Source organism: Phyllostomus discolor, chromosome 5 (genome assembly GCF_004126475.2).
Source record: "Phyllostomus discolor isolate MPI-MPIP mPhyDis1 chromosome 5, mPhyDis1.pri.v3, whole genome shotgun sequence".
In the NCBI taxonomy this organism is placed as follows: Eukaryota; Metazoa; Chordata; class Mammalia; order Chiroptera; family Phyllostomidae; genus Phyllostomus; species Phyllostomus discolor.
This window is the reverse complement of record NC_040907.2, coordinates 25,105,593-25,123,321: the sequence shown is the minus strand read 5'-3', so window position 1 is coordinate 25,123,321 and position 17,729 is coordinate 25,105,593. Positions and strand designations below refer to the sequence as shown.

The 17,729-nt window shown below is 43.5% G+C and overlaps 1 protein-coding gene across 5 annotated transcripts in view; it reads left to right on the top strand.

Moving 5' to 3' along the window:
* The window catches only part of INPP5B (inositol polyphosphate-5-phosphatase B), a 52,608-nt gene that overhangs the window by 29,600 nt on the left and 5,279 nt on the right, over positions 1–17,729 (top strand). For all 5 annotated transcript variants that reach the window (XM_036025804.1, XM_036025803.1, XM_036025802.1 and 2 more), the window contains 12 exons: positions 42–138; positions 1,758–1,925; positions 2,775–2,876; positions 3,803–3,917; positions 4,273–4,389; positions 5,032–5,219; positions 6,680–6,791; positions 12,202–12,311; positions 13,057–13,192; positions 15,159–15,269; positions 16,204–16,366; positions 17,165–17,400. In XM_036025804.1, coding sequence (XP_035881697.1) covers positions 42–138; positions 1,758–1,925; positions 2,775–2,876; positions 3,803–3,917; positions 4,273–4,389; positions 5,032–5,219; positions 6,680–6,791; positions 12,202–12,311; positions 13,057–13,192; positions 15,159–15,269; positions 16,204–16,366; positions 17,165–17,400 — 1,655 coding nt within the window. The remainder of the gene's footprint in view (positions 1–41; positions 139–1,757; positions 1,926–2,774; positions 2,877–3,802; positions 3,918–4,272; positions 4,390–5,031; positions 5,220–6,679; positions 6,792–12,201; positions 12,312–13,056; positions 13,193–15,158; positions 15,270–16,203; positions 16,367–17,164; positions 17,401–17,729) is intronic.

Below are 17,729 nucleotides of genomic sequence, written 5' to 3'. Positions count from 1 at the left end.
GTATATGTAAGTATGTTTCAATTCCTTCTCTCTCCCCTTAGGTGGTTCTTACTTGGATGATTTGAGGCCAAATGGGAAAGGCCTGCTTGTGGACCAAAACTCCCGGGGTCATGATAAACCAGACAACTTGCTGACAAGGTAATGCAGCTCTCCTTTCACTGCTGCCTCTTAGGACTGAGGTTTTCCTCGTTATAGAACTGAAACCATTGCTGTGCATGCTGTATTGCATAAGCTGTCCTGAGGTCGCTGGCCTAAGAAATGTTGGATATTTGTTGAGCCCTTAGTGTGTATGCCAGGCACCGTACACTTACATGGATTATATTATTGTAACCTCACAGGTAGGTACCATGATCTTTTCTGTCTTACAGCTAAGGAAACAGGTGAGAAGAGAGGTTACATACCTCACCCAAGATATAGACATAGCAAGTAGCAGATCTAGGATTTGAAACTGGCAGCCTCACTCTACCTTAGAAATGTAGAAGATTAGAAACATTTCGATTTCTCCCTCCTATTATTTTAGGTGTTTCTTTCCATTTTTATTTACTCCTTTCTTTTTTCTCATGTGCTGTCAAACTTAGTCTGCACTCTGGTTCCCCCTACTGGTCATAGCCAGGATCTTCTGGTCAAGATAATACTTTCTTGTGTTAGTCTTTTAATTTTGTATTTAAGAACTTTAACTTAGTAGCCTTCTACCATTCTCAGTTCACTTTGAGCCTTCTTGGTACACATAGATGCATTTTTTTTTATTGTCATTTGAGGATATGTTTTTTTTTTTAGTTCATTTTAGGGATGGTGTGAGAGGAGGGGTAAAGAGAGGGAGAAGAACATGGATGTGACAGAGGAACATTGATTGCCTCCTGTACACACCCCGAGTGGGGATCGAACCCACAACTTTTTGGTGTATGGGACAATGCTCCAACCACCTGAGCCACCCAGCCAGGGCCACATAGATACAGTTTTACATGGCCTTAATTAATACAGGTAGGGCAAATAGGTTTATAGTTGTTTGTATAGAAAATAATATAACTAATAAGTAATAATAAAAGAATAAACTCTGTGTTTCACATATACACAACTGTAAACCTACTGCTACCCCACCTGTATGTACATGACCAGAATGATATCAAACACTTAATGTCGCATTTATTTAGTGTCAGAAATTACTTCAAATGCCTCATATATCTTAATTCATTAAATGATCTTCAACAAAAGTTTCTGGAGCTATTATTATGATTCTGTACATGTCAAACTTTGTTTAACTTTAAAGTTGGCATTTGAATAATTTTTAGTATAACTATTAAAACTGCACAAATAAGAATGAGATATAACTTTTCATTGCCTTTTTTGGGGGGAATTACTCCTTTGGAATAGAGGTGTGGCAGAATGATCAAGTCAGAGGGTCTGGACTGTTCCGTAGTCTTGTTACGTGAGGCGCCCTGTCACCGCCCAGCTGCATGAATCATTGATGCTGGCTCTTGCTTTTCTCATTTGAAAAAAGAGGGGGTTAGATTAGACTACCTTCAAGGATATTTGAGATTCTCTGAATTTATTTTCAGAAAATCTCTGGACCAATATACTATATAATCAACAACATAGAAGTAGTGTTGTTTTGGCGAGTAAGTTTTACTTTGGCCTCCTTTAGTCTTCCGTGACTCAGATGCTTGTGTGTGGAAACTTCTAGCTTTATATTTATGTATTTTTGTGCTGAAAGACTCATCAAAATATGATAAAAAATTTTTTTGTTGTTTTTTTTCTAGACAGACTAAATCCAGGTCAGAAATGAATGACATGATTCGCTGCTCCACTATCACAGTATCAGACAAGGCTCATATTTTGTCAATGCAGAAGTTTGGACTGAGAGACACAATAGTGAAATCACATCTGATGCAGAAAGAAGAGGATTATACCAATATCCAGAACTTCAGGTAGCTAACTGGGTCATAGATTATTCTCAAAGGAAGATGGTCATTCAGCTCTCTGAAATTTAAGTACTTTCCCCTATCCTTACTACCCTGGATTTGAAAGCAAATCCTACTACAGAATGTCCCCCATCATTTTCTAAATGTGTGATTCCTTTCACTCTTCATTAGCAAGCCTTCTGTGCCTTCTCTGGCCAGGCCCTGTGGGAGGCGCGGCATGGCGGGAGCGCCACAGCCTGTGGGTAGTTATAGGAGTCTCTGAGGAGCCGTGTGGGTGCAAAAGAAGGAACACTATCCTGGCATTGGTGTATCCCCTGGTCATTCTGGGTCTTTGAAGAAAGGGATTTAAGTTGAAGTTAGTAAGATGAAGTCAGTGTTTGGTAACTTTTTAGGTAAGATTATTGAAAGTTAAATGAATAAAGATTGCATGATTCTGCTAGATCTTTTAAAAGTATTGCATCATGACCATAAGACAGAGGAACATTGCTTCTCGGGACAGAAGGGGTCAGTCGTGGTGAGTACTGCGGTTGCTTTCCTTCTGAAAGGAGTTACCAACGTGCTTTTCAGTATTTTTGTGTTTGTAGCATACACAGGGTAAAGGATCATTTTGTAGATTACAGCTTTCTGATGGCTGTTAAACCTAAGTAGGAATGTTCAGAGTAGGCCTGTACTGTTTGAAGTTATCACAAAAGCAACAAATATCACAGCAGACTGAAGTCATTGGTCCAGGTTAGATGTGGCATTTTTTTAATTCCATAAAATCCTACTCCAGAGAGGCTGAAACCAGCATAAAATGTATTCCCCGGTTGTCTCCATAGTCTTCCCGACTGACTGACTGATTCTCTTTGGTGACAGGTTTTTTGTGGGAACATACAATGTGAATGGACAGTCCCCCAAGGAATGCCTCCGGCCCTGGCTAAGTCACAGTACCCAGGCCCCAGACGTGTACTGTGTGGGGTGAGTGCTTCTCTCCCAGTCACCTTTGCGTTTGCAGAAATGCGTGGCTGCGGCTAAAGGGACGGGGACATGAGTATGGGGTGGGTCGAAGCAGGTTTACAGTTGTTGATATGGAAAATAATTCAATAAGTAATATAAATAATGATACGAGAATAAACTCTGTTTCACATAATCACAACTGTAAACCTACTTTTGCCCACTGCTGTACATACCGGAGCCTTCACAGCAGGTGAAGGAATTGAAGAATAAACATGTGCTTAATAACAGCTGCTTCTCTGTGTGATGCTCTTCCTCCTGGTAGACACATTTCTGGCATGATTAGAGTGATGTGCTTGGCATTTACATGCTAGTGTTGACTTTTTAGTATGATCCTCTGTTAAAATCACTACACCTTGAACTGACTCACATTACTTAACATTTCAACACTTTGTTGGTCACAAAGCAAAAATATCTTTTTCCAAGGAAGGAAGGTTAGCTTTAAAAAAAAAAAGTCCCATCAGTCATTCCTTTTGTTTCACACTCTTTGTTCTCCTACCACTGTACTGGGCGTTGTTGATGGCGAGGGGGCAGCAAAGAAGCCTGTGTGGTAAAGTGGAACGGGCCGAGGATTTGGGGTGTACATAGACCTAGGTTTGAACCCATTTGCCGCTTGGTGCTTCTGTGGGCTCGTGGTCTCAGATGTAAAATGCAGATGCTTCCAGCTGCATCACAGGCCGGTTATGAAGGAGAAATGGCCGCTGCCTGCGAAAGCACTGGTAAGTTCCTTAGCATTTTGACCCTCAGCTCTAAGTGTTTGTTTTTCTTTCCTCTTGAGGGCCCTGCAGTTTAATCAGAAAGCTAGGATTTACACACCCAAAGGAATCTGAGAACACGTCACCTTGCACATTACCTTTCTCTGCTCTCTGACTGCCTGCTTCTCCTGACAGCTTCCAGGAGCTTGATCTGAGTAAGGAGGCCTTTTTCTTCCATGACACCCCGAAAGAGGAAGAGTGGTTTAAAGTCGTGTCAGAGAGTCTTCATCCCGATGCCAAGTACGCGAAGGTAAGAGAAGAACCAGGGACCTTTGAATTTCAGGTGGTCACGCAGGGAAGTTCTAAGACAATCTTGCACTTTTTCCACAAGCCAGTCCTAATTATCCTGCTATTTCGCTTCTAGGTCCTCCATAAGAGGCACCTGTGGGTGGGAAAGATTTAAGTCTTGGCACTTACAGGCTGTTTAGGTCGCCACAGAACGTGTTAAGTGATTTGAATGAGTGATTACTCTGGGTACGAGTGTGGAGAAGGAGACACATTACCACCCTGAGCCAGCTTCGAGACCACTTTTCCTTTGCAGTATTTATCCCTGTTTTCATCCTCTGTTCAGTACCATGACTTGAACGTTTGGCTCTGTTTTCCAGGTGAAGCTCATCCGACTGGTTGGGATCATGCTGCTGTTATATGTGAAACAGGAACATGCAGCGCACGTCTCGGAGGTGGAAGCTGAGACCGTGGGGACAGGCATCATGGGGAGGATGGTGAGTTCTTGGTGGTGTGTTTGGCACTCTGAGGGCCTGGATCCCTGAGGTTTTGACCCCACTTTTCATGATGCCTTGACTGCGTATGTCCAGTTTGAGAACGCTAGTATCACAAGGTCAGCTGTACCCTCAAGCAGGACCAGACCAAGCAGACCATTTAGAAATCATATTTTGGGGAATTGCTGGCCGATTTGCCCAACTAGCATAGATCCTTGTGTTTGCTCCACATGAGCGCCTCTAGTTTATCCCCGCCTCTAAGCTGTGAAACACATCGAAGAGACTATATTGGGTCACAGAGGAAACAAAAGAATGCTGATGAAGATGTGCATTTTCCTCTTCTTGAGGCTATGGAAGCCCTGCTTTTAGGTTCTACTGCAAGAGCTCAGCTTTCTGCGGAGAAGGGAGAGCATGTAGCTCTCCTGTAGTTTAGTGGACAGTGAACTCAGCTTTGCCATGGACTGGCTAGTCATTCTGCCTTCGGATTTGTCTTCTTACCTGTAAAATACAGACAATAACACTGCTTTACTTACCTCACAGGGTTGTTATGAAGACTAGTCAAGAGAAAACATCCCGAAAGTCTGCGGGTTTAAACGACTAACACGATGAGGGGGTGAACTGGATTTCTCTGGGCTCCTTTCGTAGGGCAACAAAGGAGGAGTGGCGATCAGGTTCCAGTTCCACAACACCAGCATCTGCGTTGTGAACTCTCACTTGGCAGCCCACACCGAAGAGTACGAGAGGAGGAACCAGGACTATAAGGACATCTGCTCTCGGATGCAGTTTTGCCAGGTTGACCCAAGCCTTCCCCCTCTCACCATCAGCAAGCACGAGTGAGTCTGGGCTCCTGGTGTGCAGAGCTGCGGGCTCTCTGTTTGGTGAGGGAGGTGGCTGGGGCAGGCCTGCCACTGCTGGAGTGGGAGCTCTAGTCAGCTCCCAGTTCCGCGTGGATCACGCCCCTTGGGAATGTGAGGTTCCCCAACTTGCCATCTGGCAGACCTAGTATTGTTCTCAAATCATTTGTCCCTGGAAAATGTATAAGATTGATTGTAACATGGGTCTGCCTTGATATAACATCACAAGGAAAACAACCAAGAGTGAGCACCTCAATTCCAGGTTTTAAAAGTATGTTTTAGCATTTTATACGTAAGTTCTTTCCAGTAGCATATGTAGTTGAGGATGACTGCATTTGGCTGCTTTCACTTAGTCTTTGCTACCTCAGCTTTATAAAGACATAGTTGCAGCTGCCAGGAGCATCTTATGCTAATTTTGTCTATCCTCTTCATTTCATTTATCTCTAAAACTTCCTCTGTGTCTACATTTAAGGGATCTTAGAATTTCAAACTTGAAAGTAACACTTGAAGCTTGTGCCACTTCTTTTGTAAAGAGGAAGAAGCCCCTGGGGCTGTGGTGTCTGCCAGGGGGTGTACAGAGTCAAGCCTCTCATCCTGCCTGCTGCTGTGGCGGAACTCTCTTGAGCTCACCGGTGTCCTAGAAGCTCACAGGATGGCTTTTCTTCTCCAGGGAACCTAGCAGGGAAGGTGTCTTCCCTCCTGCTAAACCTGCAGCATCCTAGTTTGTGAGGTTGCAACTTGCATGTCACTTTGCTTTTGTTTTGGGGTGTGTATACTGCTGTGTAGATTCTCTAATGACTTGGTGCTTGGCTTCTGACAGAGCAGCATTGGACTTCAGTGGGGTGTGCAGTGTCATCTAGGAGCATTCGGTTATCTTTTCCCCCAAAGCATCAGGGGTAATAAAACACCTGTCACACTCTGCAAAAAGAGCCAACTGATGCTATGATGGTAGTTAAACCCAGACTCTCCTGTAAAGGTTGAGCTTTGTTTCAGAGGAATTCAGGTCTAGAAACAAAGGCTGAAAGTGTGTTTTGTGGACTAGAGTGTGCATGGAGGCAGAGGTGACACTGTGGTATCATCTAGTTCGGGGTCCCTGGGTGATTGACAAGACTCTCAGTACTGGATCTTTTTTCCTCTTCCCAAGAAGGAAGTAAATTATTGTCTTGCTTTTAGATCCTCTTACACTGTCTTTGCAACCATACAAAAATAAAACAGTCAAGGAAAACTCAAGGTGGTTTTTAATTAACTTGGACCAAGGTAATTGAGTAGGCAGCATGTTAGACATGGTATTAAAGAGAGAAAGATTCCTGAGCAGCTGCATTGCTTTCCTGCCCAGCTCCCAAGAGGCTGAGCCTCAGGGGCCTTCTGTGAGAAGCCTGCTGGATAAGACGGGAAAAGTCCCTGCTAAACCCTGTCACCTTTGTGCTCTGTCCTCACAGTGTGATCTTATGGCTGGGGGACCTCAACTACAGGATAGAAGAGCTGGATGTGGAAAAAGTGAAAAAGCTCATTGAAGAGAAGGCCTTTCAAACTCTGCATGCATATGACCAGGTACAGATGGCCACCTGTGCCCTCTCAGGCAGCTGTCCCCACACTGTGAGGGCACAGGAAAGCTTGGCTTCCAACTCTCAGCCTCTTCTTCCTTGACTTGGGAGGTTCCGCCGAAGAGCTGATGTCTAGTCATGGCTTTCTTTCACTTGCATTTCCCTCTTGCACATTCCATAGTTGTCCCCTCTGTGGCTCGTCCCTGAAGGTGCCTAGTCTCCCTTGGGAGCAGGATTATGTCCTCTCTCTCTCTCTCTCTCTCTCTCTCTCTCTTGTGTGTGCTCATTCATTTATTCAAGTTGGGACTAAAAGGGCACTTCTCATAAATAAGATACTTGATTTATTTTATTTTATTTCATTTTATTTTATTTTATTTTAATACAGGGTCTGGCAGAAGTAACACCTGCTTGAGTGTGGTTGGTAGGGTAATAATATTGGTGTACTAATTTATAGTTTCAATTTGAACATTTCATCTAAAATGTCATGATGTGCTTGTGATATTGTTATGGTACTGAATTACACACTTATGATTTTGTAATAAACAATTTTGTAATAAAAAGGTGTTACTTGGGCTGGACCCTATATTTTATTGATTATGCTATTATAGTTGTCCTGATTTTTCCCCCTGTGCCCCCCTCCACCCAGCACCCCTGCTCCCTCAGGCAATCGTCCCACCATTGTTCATGTCCATGGGTCATGCGTCTAAGTTCTTTGGCTACTCTCTTTCCTGTACTGTGCTTTACATCCCCATGGCTATTCTGTAACTACCTATTTGTACTTCTTAATCCCCTCACCTCTTCACCCACTGCTCCACATCTCTCTCCCATTTGACAACCATCAAAGCACTCTGCGTATCCGTGATTCTGTCTCTGTTCTCCTTGGTTGCTTAGTTTGTTTTTTAGATTCAATTGTTGACAAATATGTATTTTTACCATTTTATTGTTCATAGTTTTGATATTGTTTTTCTTAAATAAATCCCTTTAACATTTCATGTAAAAATGGTTTGGTGATCGTGAACTCCTTTAGTTTTTTTTTCTGGAAAGCTCTTCATCTGCTCTTTGATTCTAAATGATAGCTTTGTTGAGTAGAGCAGTCTTGGCTGTAGGTCCCTGCTTTTCATGACTTTGAATATTTCTTGCCAATCCCTTTTAGCCTGTAAAGTTTCTGTTGAGAAATCAGCCGACAGTCTTATGGGAGCTCCCTTGTAGGTAACTAACTGCTTTTCTCTTGCTGCTTTTGAGATTCTCTCTTTATCTTTAACCTTTGGCACTTTAATTATGTTGTGTCTTAGAGTGGGCTACTTTGCATCCATCTTATTTGGGACTCTCTGTGCTTCCTGGACTCGCATGTAATTTCCTTCACCAAATTAAGGAAGTGTTCTCTCACTATTTTTTTTTCTTTTTTTTAAATGTTAAATTACCGTAGTTTCTTTGTTTAAAGATTTTATTTATTTATTTTTAGAGAGGGAAGGTGGAGAGAGAGAGACAGACAGACAGACAGACAGACATCAGTGTGCAGTTGCTGGGGGCCATGGCCTACAACCTAGGCATGTGCCCTGACTGGGAATCGAACCTGCAATGCCTGGTTCGAAGCCCGTGCTCAATCCACTAAGCTATGCCAGCCAGGATGTTTTTTCAAATAGATTTCCAGTTTCTTGCTCTTTCTCTTCTCCTTCTGGCTCCCCTATGATATGAATGTTGGACCTCTTGAAGTTGTCCCATGGGCTGCTTATACTATCCTCATTGTTTTGGATTCTTTTTTTCATCTTATTGTTCTGATTGGTTGTTTTTTGGTTCCTTGTTTCAAATCATTGATGTGATTCTTGGCTTCATCCACTCTACTGTTGTTTCCCTGTAAATTGTTTTTTATTTCATTAGTGTATCCTTCATTCCTGGCTGGATCTTTTTTATGCTGCTGAGGTCCTCACTGTGTTCACTAAGCATTTTTATAGCCACTGTTTTGAACTCTGCATTCGGTAGATTGCTTATTTCCATCTCATTTAGTCCTTTTTCTGGAGTTTTTATCTGTTTTCTCTTTTGGGCCATGTTTCTTTGTCTCCTCGTTTTGGCAGCCTCCCTGTGTTTGTTTCTATGTATTAGGTAGAGCTGCTTTGATTCTGTGTCTTGGTAGTGTAGAGGTGTCCTGTAGGGTCCAGTGCCACAGCCTCCCCATTACCCATGCTGAGTACTCAAGGTGAATCTTCTGTGTGGGTTAAGTACATCCTCCTCTTGTAGTTGAGCCTTGGTTGCTGTTGACAGATCAATGGAAGGGTTTTACCCAGGCAGTCAGCTGTAGCTATTGGCTGTGACTAGTGCCCACCAATCTCTGCCCTCCATGGAGGATCAACTGTGCAAGGGCAGGGTAGTGGTGCTCTAATGTGGTTTGTAGCCGACCAGTGGGTATGCTGGCCCTGTGGTTTCCCAGGTGGTGCAGGCCAAGGTCAGCCCCCATCTGTGTTCTGCCCAGGGCCACCCTGCCTGAGCTATAAAGCAGTCTGAGATGGCTGCTAGTTGTGCTGGGCTTGGAGATTACCAGGTGAAGTCATGTTGTGAGTCTAGGCCAGATGCTGCTGGTGCTGGGCCTGGGGCTCACTGAGGTCAGCTGTTTGCTTGAGAGGATTCAGGAAGTTGTATGAGCTAATACCAGCCATTCATATGGAAAAGCAGCTTGGGTAGGCCCACAAGTTGGGTGGGGTAGAGTCTCTGGGAATCTCCAAGGCAGGTCAAACAGTATTAGCCAGGTTGATGGAGTCCCGGATATGGCACCAACTTGCTGGCTCTTCTGGGTGGGGAGGGTTTAGAAAAGGGACAGTGGCACCCTTTGCTCTGCTCACCTTGATGCTGGACACTTCAGTTCCTCCCTGTATGCCACTCATACCTTTCAAGCTGCTACCCTGGTGCTAGAGCTCAGAGGGATTGAGTCTGAGTAGGTGAGTCCGTGTGTGGGTTCATTCAGAGGAACTGCTTGGGGCTCCAGCAATTTATTCCACTGACTCAATCCCCACTGGTTTTTGCAGCCATAAGTTGTGGGGACTTATCTTCCTGGCACTAGAACTCTGGTCAGGGGGGCCTAGTGTGGGGCTGGGACTCCTCACTCCCAAGGTATCCCTCTCAAATTTTTATCCATCACATCTGGGTGAGGGACCAGCCCATTCTGTGTCTGCACCCCTCCTACCAGTCTGGATGGATGTAGTTTCTGTAATTCTGTAGTTATCAGACTTCTGTTCAACTTAATTGCTGATGGTTCTGAGTGATGGTGGTTCTATATTTTATTTGTAATTTTGATGTGGTTGTGCAAAGAGAGAGAGCCATGTCTGCATACGCTGCCGTCTTGACCAGAAGTCATGACACTCGGTATATTTTAAAGGATTTACTAATGTTTTTTGAATGTGCCTCCTGTTGCCCTCTCTTCCTCCTCCCCAGACCTGTCCAGTGTGAATGACAGCTCCTTTTCCTGAATGGTTTTCTTCACTCCCAGTGGGAATCGGTTCTGTGACCTGCTTTTCTCTCTCACCATTGATTGGGTTAGCATTTCTGTCTGGGAGCATAAGCCTTTCACAGGATAAAAGAAATCAGTTTCTCTCTGACATTCTTCAGGCTCCTCCTCAGTAGGTTGAAGACCTGTTCCTTGGTCAGAATTGTTCAGAATGTTAAGTTCCTTTTTCTTTTTAGTCTATGTTCCCCTTTAATAATCCTTAGTCTAAATCTTTCTGTTACCTTTTTCCCCAGTATAGGTCAATTGGAGGGGAAAACCCCTCAACTTTATGTCTTCCTCTATGTAATAATTTTTTTATTAACCCATTTTTTTTCTCTCCAGCTGTTTTTGTTTGTAAATTACTTTTGTTCTCTAGAATCCCCATTTCAGCCCTAACCCAGTTTATTCTCTTCTATAACTGCCTGTTCATTGCCTCTGTATTCTGGACTGAGGCATTCTCATTTCCCCGGGAGTTTAATGCTCATCTTTTCTTACCTTCTTTTTTGGTCTTTCCTCCAGTAAAAGTACTTGTTTTATGTGTTCTCTGCTTTCCAGGTGGTTTTAAGGTCTATATGTACCCATTCAAGGAGCATCATCTTACCTTCATGCCTACATTTTTATTATTTCCTGTTGCTTTTTCTTTAATAGTTTTTATATTAGGAATTCACATTTGGGGGAATTTGGCAGCTGTTACCTTCTATGTTAAAGCTGGCAGTTCTTCAGCAGTCTGCTCAGTTCCAAGCTGAGTGCTGGGGGCTCAGAGAGGCAGGGCACCTGTGTTTTTTAATCTCTTGCCGAGAGTGTGATTTGGATGGAGCTTGTAGAATCAGTGCCCCAGGAAGGATGCTAGCTGTTACTGCAATGTGTCGGGCACTGTTCTAAGTTGACAGCCCACATTGCCGGCAATCCTGTGAAGCAGATTCTATTGTGAATCCAAAACTTACAGATGGGGAAACCAAGGCACACAGCTTCCTTTGGTTCATATAACTAATTGGACAAGCTTCTTTCAAAAGTGGTTTTTAATTTAAATTAATTCATAGTTGGTTTGGTATACTTCTACTATACAGAGGGTCTGGCACAAATAACGCCCCCCCCCCCCCCCTTAAAAGATTTTATTTATTTATTTTTAGAGCAAGGGCAAGGAAGGGAGAAAGAGAAAGAGAGAAACATCAGTGTGTGGTTGCCTCTTGTGCGGCACCCCCACCTGGAACCTGGCCCATAACCCAGGCATGTGCACTGATTGAGAATCGAACCAGTGACCCTTTGGTTTGCAAACCGGCACTCAAGCTGCTGAGCCACACCAGCCAGGGCTATAACACCCCTTTTTTATTGCAAAACCTTTTATTACAAAATCATAAGCATGTAATTCAGTAACATAACAATATCACACTCAAGCACACCATGTGACATTTTAGGTGAAATGTTCAAATTAAAGACTATAAATTAGTACAGCCATATTATCACCCTGCCAGCCACACTCAAGCAGGCCTTACTTCTGCCGGACCTTGTATTTCTACATGCATAGCAGCTCCCCTTTGCTTTATGGACTGTATCTTTCCAGACTCTTTTTCTGTGCGGTTTTATCTCTGTGTAATTGTAATAACTGTGCTACACAGATGAAGCTCCTGGTGCCTAGAAGGGAAAAACTCTGGTATGTTGGTATGTAATCTTCATAGGGACATCTCAGTAAGATGGTACTCAGGCCCCTTGGATGTAGGTAACTCTTATATAAAAGCCTTAAAAACTGTATAAAAGCAAAGGAAACGTTAGCTTGCTCATATTCCTAGAAGTTAGTTAACTCCAGATCTCACAGAGTAGCTTTGTCATGGGCCTTGTCCCTTTGGGTTAGGGTTCAAATTTCAAATTAATTTCCTTTCCTCTGCTAATTTAAGGTTTGACCTTTTTATTCTGAGATTTATTTTTCTTCCATCCTTTTGTATAGCTAAAAATTCAGGTGGCTGCAAAGGCTGTCTTTGAAGGCTTCACGGAAGGCGAGCTCACGTTCCAGCCTACGTATAAGTATGACACTGGCTCCGACGAGTGGGACACCAGGTGGGTCAGAGGCCGCCTCAGAGGGTGAAGCAAATGGGAACCCTGAAATTGGGGAAGCACCTGCCCTCGTGGGCCCAAAGAAGAAGATAGGTTTACTGTGACTTCTTCCCCATGTTTGGTACTCGGGTTAAACCTTTTCTCCAGTATCTGCTCATTAAGCAGCCTGCCTTCCTCCATGGTTTTGTTTTTTTTTTTACTGCCTTTTCCTTTGTTTCTTAATAATTTTTGTGACTGATTTACTTTTATGCTATGCTTACGGTGCATGGTAGTTCATATAGTAGTGCCTATGGTATACCGTGCCCTATTCGATACATTTTACTTGTATTGTCTCATTTAATATTCTCATTTTCTAGATCAGGGAACTGAGGCATAGAAAAATTTAAGGGCGTTCCAAGCAGGCAAATGTGGAGCCAGGATTTGAACCCAGGCAGCAGGAATTCAGAGCCTGTTTTGATCACCATTTTTTCAGAATCAGAGAGTACTTGCTGTCAGATTACCTTTTGACTCTCACCTCATCCCCGTAGGAGGCTAAAGAGCAGGGAATCACTCTGAACAGTGTTTTGAATGATCCATGGGATATGTGTTATCTCTTGGTATGCCCGAATATCGCTCCTGCCCCCTCAGATCACTGGGCTGCGGGGATCTGCGGGCTCTGCCCTGTCACTCCCCAGCCCAGACGGGGTGCTGGCTAGGCAGTGCGTGCCGCTGTGCCTGTGACGGCCCTGGTCTGGACTTTGCATTTCAGTGAGAAGTGTCGTGCTCCTGCCTGGTGTGACCGGATCCTCTGGAAAGGGAAGAACATTACTCAGCTGAGTTACCAGAGCCACATGGCCCTGAAGACCAGTGACCACAAGCCTGTCAGCTCAGAGTTTGACATTGGGGTAGGTGGGCTGCTGGTGCCATTGTAATCGTTCCATAGGGCATAGCAGGTCCTCACAACCAAGTCCACTTTTATCTTTCTGGCATCATCTTCCTCCCTTGAATGTGATGTAGCTCCTTTAAAAGTTGTTTTAATTTCACTTTAATTCATAATTGCTTTGGCATACTATTACTGTATGTTTCTGTATACACAGAAGTTTCTCTTACTGTTTAGACTTTTCCCAGACCTTTCCCCCTGCATTTACAAATGTGTATTGATATTTTATATATAACATAGAAGAGGATGTTTTTCCTTTTTTGTGAAGGAGGTCATATTATGCATATTGTTCTGAGAACATTTTTTTCCCTACTAACTACGTCTTAGGAGATCTTTATATGACACTAAAGATAGAGCTCCTCTCTTCAACCGGCGACCTTTTGTTTTGTCGGATGACACCCAAGCAGCTGAGCCACACTAGCCGGGGCCACTCCTTATCTCCTTATTATTTTTATTTTAAAAACTTTTTATTTATTTATCCTCACCTGAGGACATGCTTATTGATTTTAAAGACAGGGGAAGGAAAGGAGAGACAGGGAGACAAACATTGATGTGAGAGAAACATTGATGTGAAAGACAAACATGGATTGGTTGGCTCTCATACACGCTTTGACCTGGGCTGAACCCATAACCCAGGTATGTGCCCTGAGCAGGAATCAAACTTGTGACCTTTTGGTTTATGGGATGATGCTCCAACCAATTAAGCCACACTGGCCAAGGCCCTCTTTATTATTTTTAAAGGCTGCAAAATATTCCACAGTATGGATGAACCCTAATGTATATACTCATGATCATTTAAGTTGTTCCCAAAGTTTTGCTAGTATATACAGTGCTGTGGTGACCACCCTGCACATACATTTCTGTGTACCAGTGTGAGTTTCTATAGAGTAAAATTCCTAGAGGTAAAATTAGTGGTTCAATGAAAAAATATATTTTAAATTTATTCGATTTTGCTAAGTTATCCTACCAACAGTTTTTACCATTTTACACTTCTGCCAGCCATGTATGAGCTTATTTTCCACACCCTGGCTAATATTGGGTTTTAGCAATCTTTTAAATTTCTACCAACACAGCCAATAGGAAAAGATATTTTGTTATTTCAGATTACATCTCCCTGGTTACTGGTGAAGTTGAACATCTTTTCATTTATTCCCTTTTGCATCTCTTCTTCAGTGACTTGTGTTTCTTCATATTACCAATTCTCAGGGGTGCCAGTAGAGGCATATCGGCATCCATGAGGGTGTGGGTGGTTTGAAAAAAGCCTAATGAATATAATTAAAGTTCTATTATTGGAAAGTGACAAAAAGTAAATTTATAATTCAAAATACAGAAGGGAAAACCTGACAAAATCTTGGTTGGTGGAGCACAGGTTTAGAAAGCTTGAGAAATGCTATTTTTTTTTAAAGATTTTATTTATTTTTAGAGAGGGAATGGAGGGAGAAAGAGAGAGAGAGAAACATCAATGTACGGTTGCTGGGAGTCATGGCCTGCAACCCAAACATGTGCCTTGACTGGGAATCGAACCTGTGACACTTTGGTTTGCAGCCTGCACTCAATACACTGAGCTACGCCAGCCAGGGTGCAAGAATGCTATTTTTTTTTAATGCCACTTTAAATCAAAGTTTCTAGAGAAGTTTTCCACTGCAGGCCTTTTGGCAGCAGCAAGCAAAGTGGAGCCAGGCACGGAGCATCTCCCTGCCTGGTCTCGAGACCGAGGAGAACCGCCAACCAGGCTTTCACTCCACATCTTCCTTCTGCCTCCGAGAGACCCTTCTGTGTGTACTGTTAACTGGGTTCTTTGTTGATTAATTAAATGTGTTTAGTCTTACTCTCTGTATTGCTGTCTGTTTCCCAATGCTGGAATGTCCTCTAGCTGAGGAAGAGGAAATGGGCACCAGTCCTGATGCTCAGTCTCTGATGTTTCCTTCCAGGTGAGGGTTAAAGATGAAGACCTGTACCGGAAGACACTGGAGGAGATTGTTCGCTCCCTGGATAAGATGGAGAATGCCAACATCCCCTCTGTGTCCCTCTCCAAGCGAGAGGTAGGAAGGACACGTTAAGAATGTCAGCATCAGGCTCTGCTCTTCATAGAGCTTACATCTCCTGTGCTCGGGCTCAGAATTCCAGCAGGTGCCCAAAGCCTACTGGACTCTAGTCTTTCTTGATAGGCTACTTCTAGGGGAGGTGAGGCTGATGATGCTAGCTGGGAAGAGAGGGGTTGTTGGTTTAGATTATGTTCATCTCCTGATCTTCTGAACCAGGAGTCTTTAACCTTTTGCGGCTCATATACTTTACCCATATTTGGGCCATCTATGTGTTAAATAATGGCATGGGTGATCCAAAATGTGTTGTGTTTGATTTTGGTAAAACTGCTGTGTATTCTTTCATTGCGTTTGTCTTCCTACTGATGCTTTCTTTGAGGTTAAATTGAGTCTGAATTTCTTGGGTGTGCATGAGTTGGTGGTAGAGAAAGCAGTTTAGAAAAGCAGTGGGCAGTGGGAGGAGTAAAGTTAGGGCCAAAGATTTGTCATGAAAGGGCCACAGCATATGTCATTCAGAATGGACAATACCAAGAAGTCAGTCAAATGGGGATTTACAGTGAAAGTATTTTTAATATCTTCAGTGTCCAGCTGCTTGGAAGGATAAGCTTGGTCTTCCTGTTTGGGGTGGAATTTGTGAAGGGTGTTTTGGAGATGGTTTTTGGGTATAGAAGATGTAAACATTGGCTACTTCAGGAAATTTATTTCTAAAACAACATGAGTTCTTTGAGTTTTGGGGTTTCTGGGGTTAAACATAGACAAGTGGTTGTTAGTGGTAGTTGTGACCTCCCAGGTAAATACTTAGAGCAGAAATTATGATTTGAAAGAGGTGGTCCTCCATTTTCTTTCTAGAAAGGGCAGGGATCGCCCAGCTGGGTGTTTGGACAGGTTGCCGGGAAGGGAGCACTGGCCTGACGGGTGCCGGGCTTGTTCCCAGTTCTGTTTTCAGGATGTGAAGTACATGCAGCTGCAAGTGGAATCCTTCACCATTCTTAATGGACAAGTGCCCTGTCAGTTCGAGTTCATCAACAAGCCTGACGAAGAGTCTTACTGTAAGCCGTGGCTGAATGTCAACCCCAGCAGAGGGTTCCTCCTGCCAGGTGAGGCCTCTGTTTCCAGGCGCCAGGTTACTGGTTTGGGGGACACTCTACCCTATCTCTGCTCACTTCCCAGATACAAGTTTTTTGTTTCTTAGCATTTTGTCGTCTGCTTGAAACTTTTGAAAAGTCCTTGGACGAGTCACCCATAAATAAAATATAAAATAGTGAAGAGCGTGAGTTCTGCTTCAGAAGCATTCTCAGTCATGTGTTTGTTCCATCGTTTCACAGAAGGAAAAAACCTGAGATTCCTGTGATTCAGGAGCTGCTGTTAAAAGAACCATTTTCACTCTCTGCCTGAGTGAAATCACCTCCCAAGTATCTGCTCTTATGGGGAAGGATAACAGGGTGGTAATCCAGAAATTACATCTGACCCTGTAACTTCTCCTTTGTTCTACATTGTGCTGTGTAGCAGCGGAATTAAGCCTGTTTTGTGGACAGATCATAGGCTGACAGTTTCATTGTATTTTCTACTGGATCAGGTGTCTTCACCTGACCTTGCTCAGGGCAGGCTCTTTGATCCCTGCCCTCTTAGTGTAGTAATAATTTCTAGTTGAGCTCTGCTACTTAGAACTTGAAGTTCGTAGTTTGGTGGTTGTTTTCATATTCCCCCTTGGACTATGAACTCTGTTCATGTGTCTCCTCAGTACTGAGCACATAAATATTTTTTGGTTGGCTCTTATTCCCTCTTTTTTTCCTTTCCCCAGCCCTTTAAACCCACCTCTCTTTTCCCTCTGTCTCCGTTCCCCCCTTTCTCTCAGCCTCCCACCAGCCAACATTACTTTTTAAATTTTTCTTCAGAATCTTCCATTGAGATTGAATTGGAGGTGTTTGTAAATAAGACCATGGCTACGAAGCTCAACTCCGGTGAAGATAAAATTGAGGACATTCTCGTTTTGCACTTGGACAGGGGAAAAGATTACTTTTTGTCTGTGTCTGGGAACTACCTGCCCGGCTGTTTCGGAACTCCCATTCATACACTGTGTTACATGAGGGAGCCGATCTTGGACCTGCCGCTTGAAACTGTCAGAGAGCTGGTGAGTCACCTGCCACAAGGAAACGTCTGCTACTGTGCAGTGACCAAGCCAGTCACACTCCCCGGGGACCTGAGGATTCTTCAGCCTCCCTCGAGCTGGCTTACTGTGCCAGCTATGTATTGCCCTGTAACAAACCACCCTGAAATTGTAATGGTTGAAAGCAACAAGTAATTGTTTCTCCTGACTCTCTGAGTCTCCCGTGTGTCTCTGCTGCTGGTCTTGCTCAGGCTCATTTGTGCACTTGTAATCAGAATGTGGCAGATTTTGAGACCAGCCCAGATTTCAACGGCGGGAAGGGACCCCATCACTTGATAGGAACAGCTGTGAAA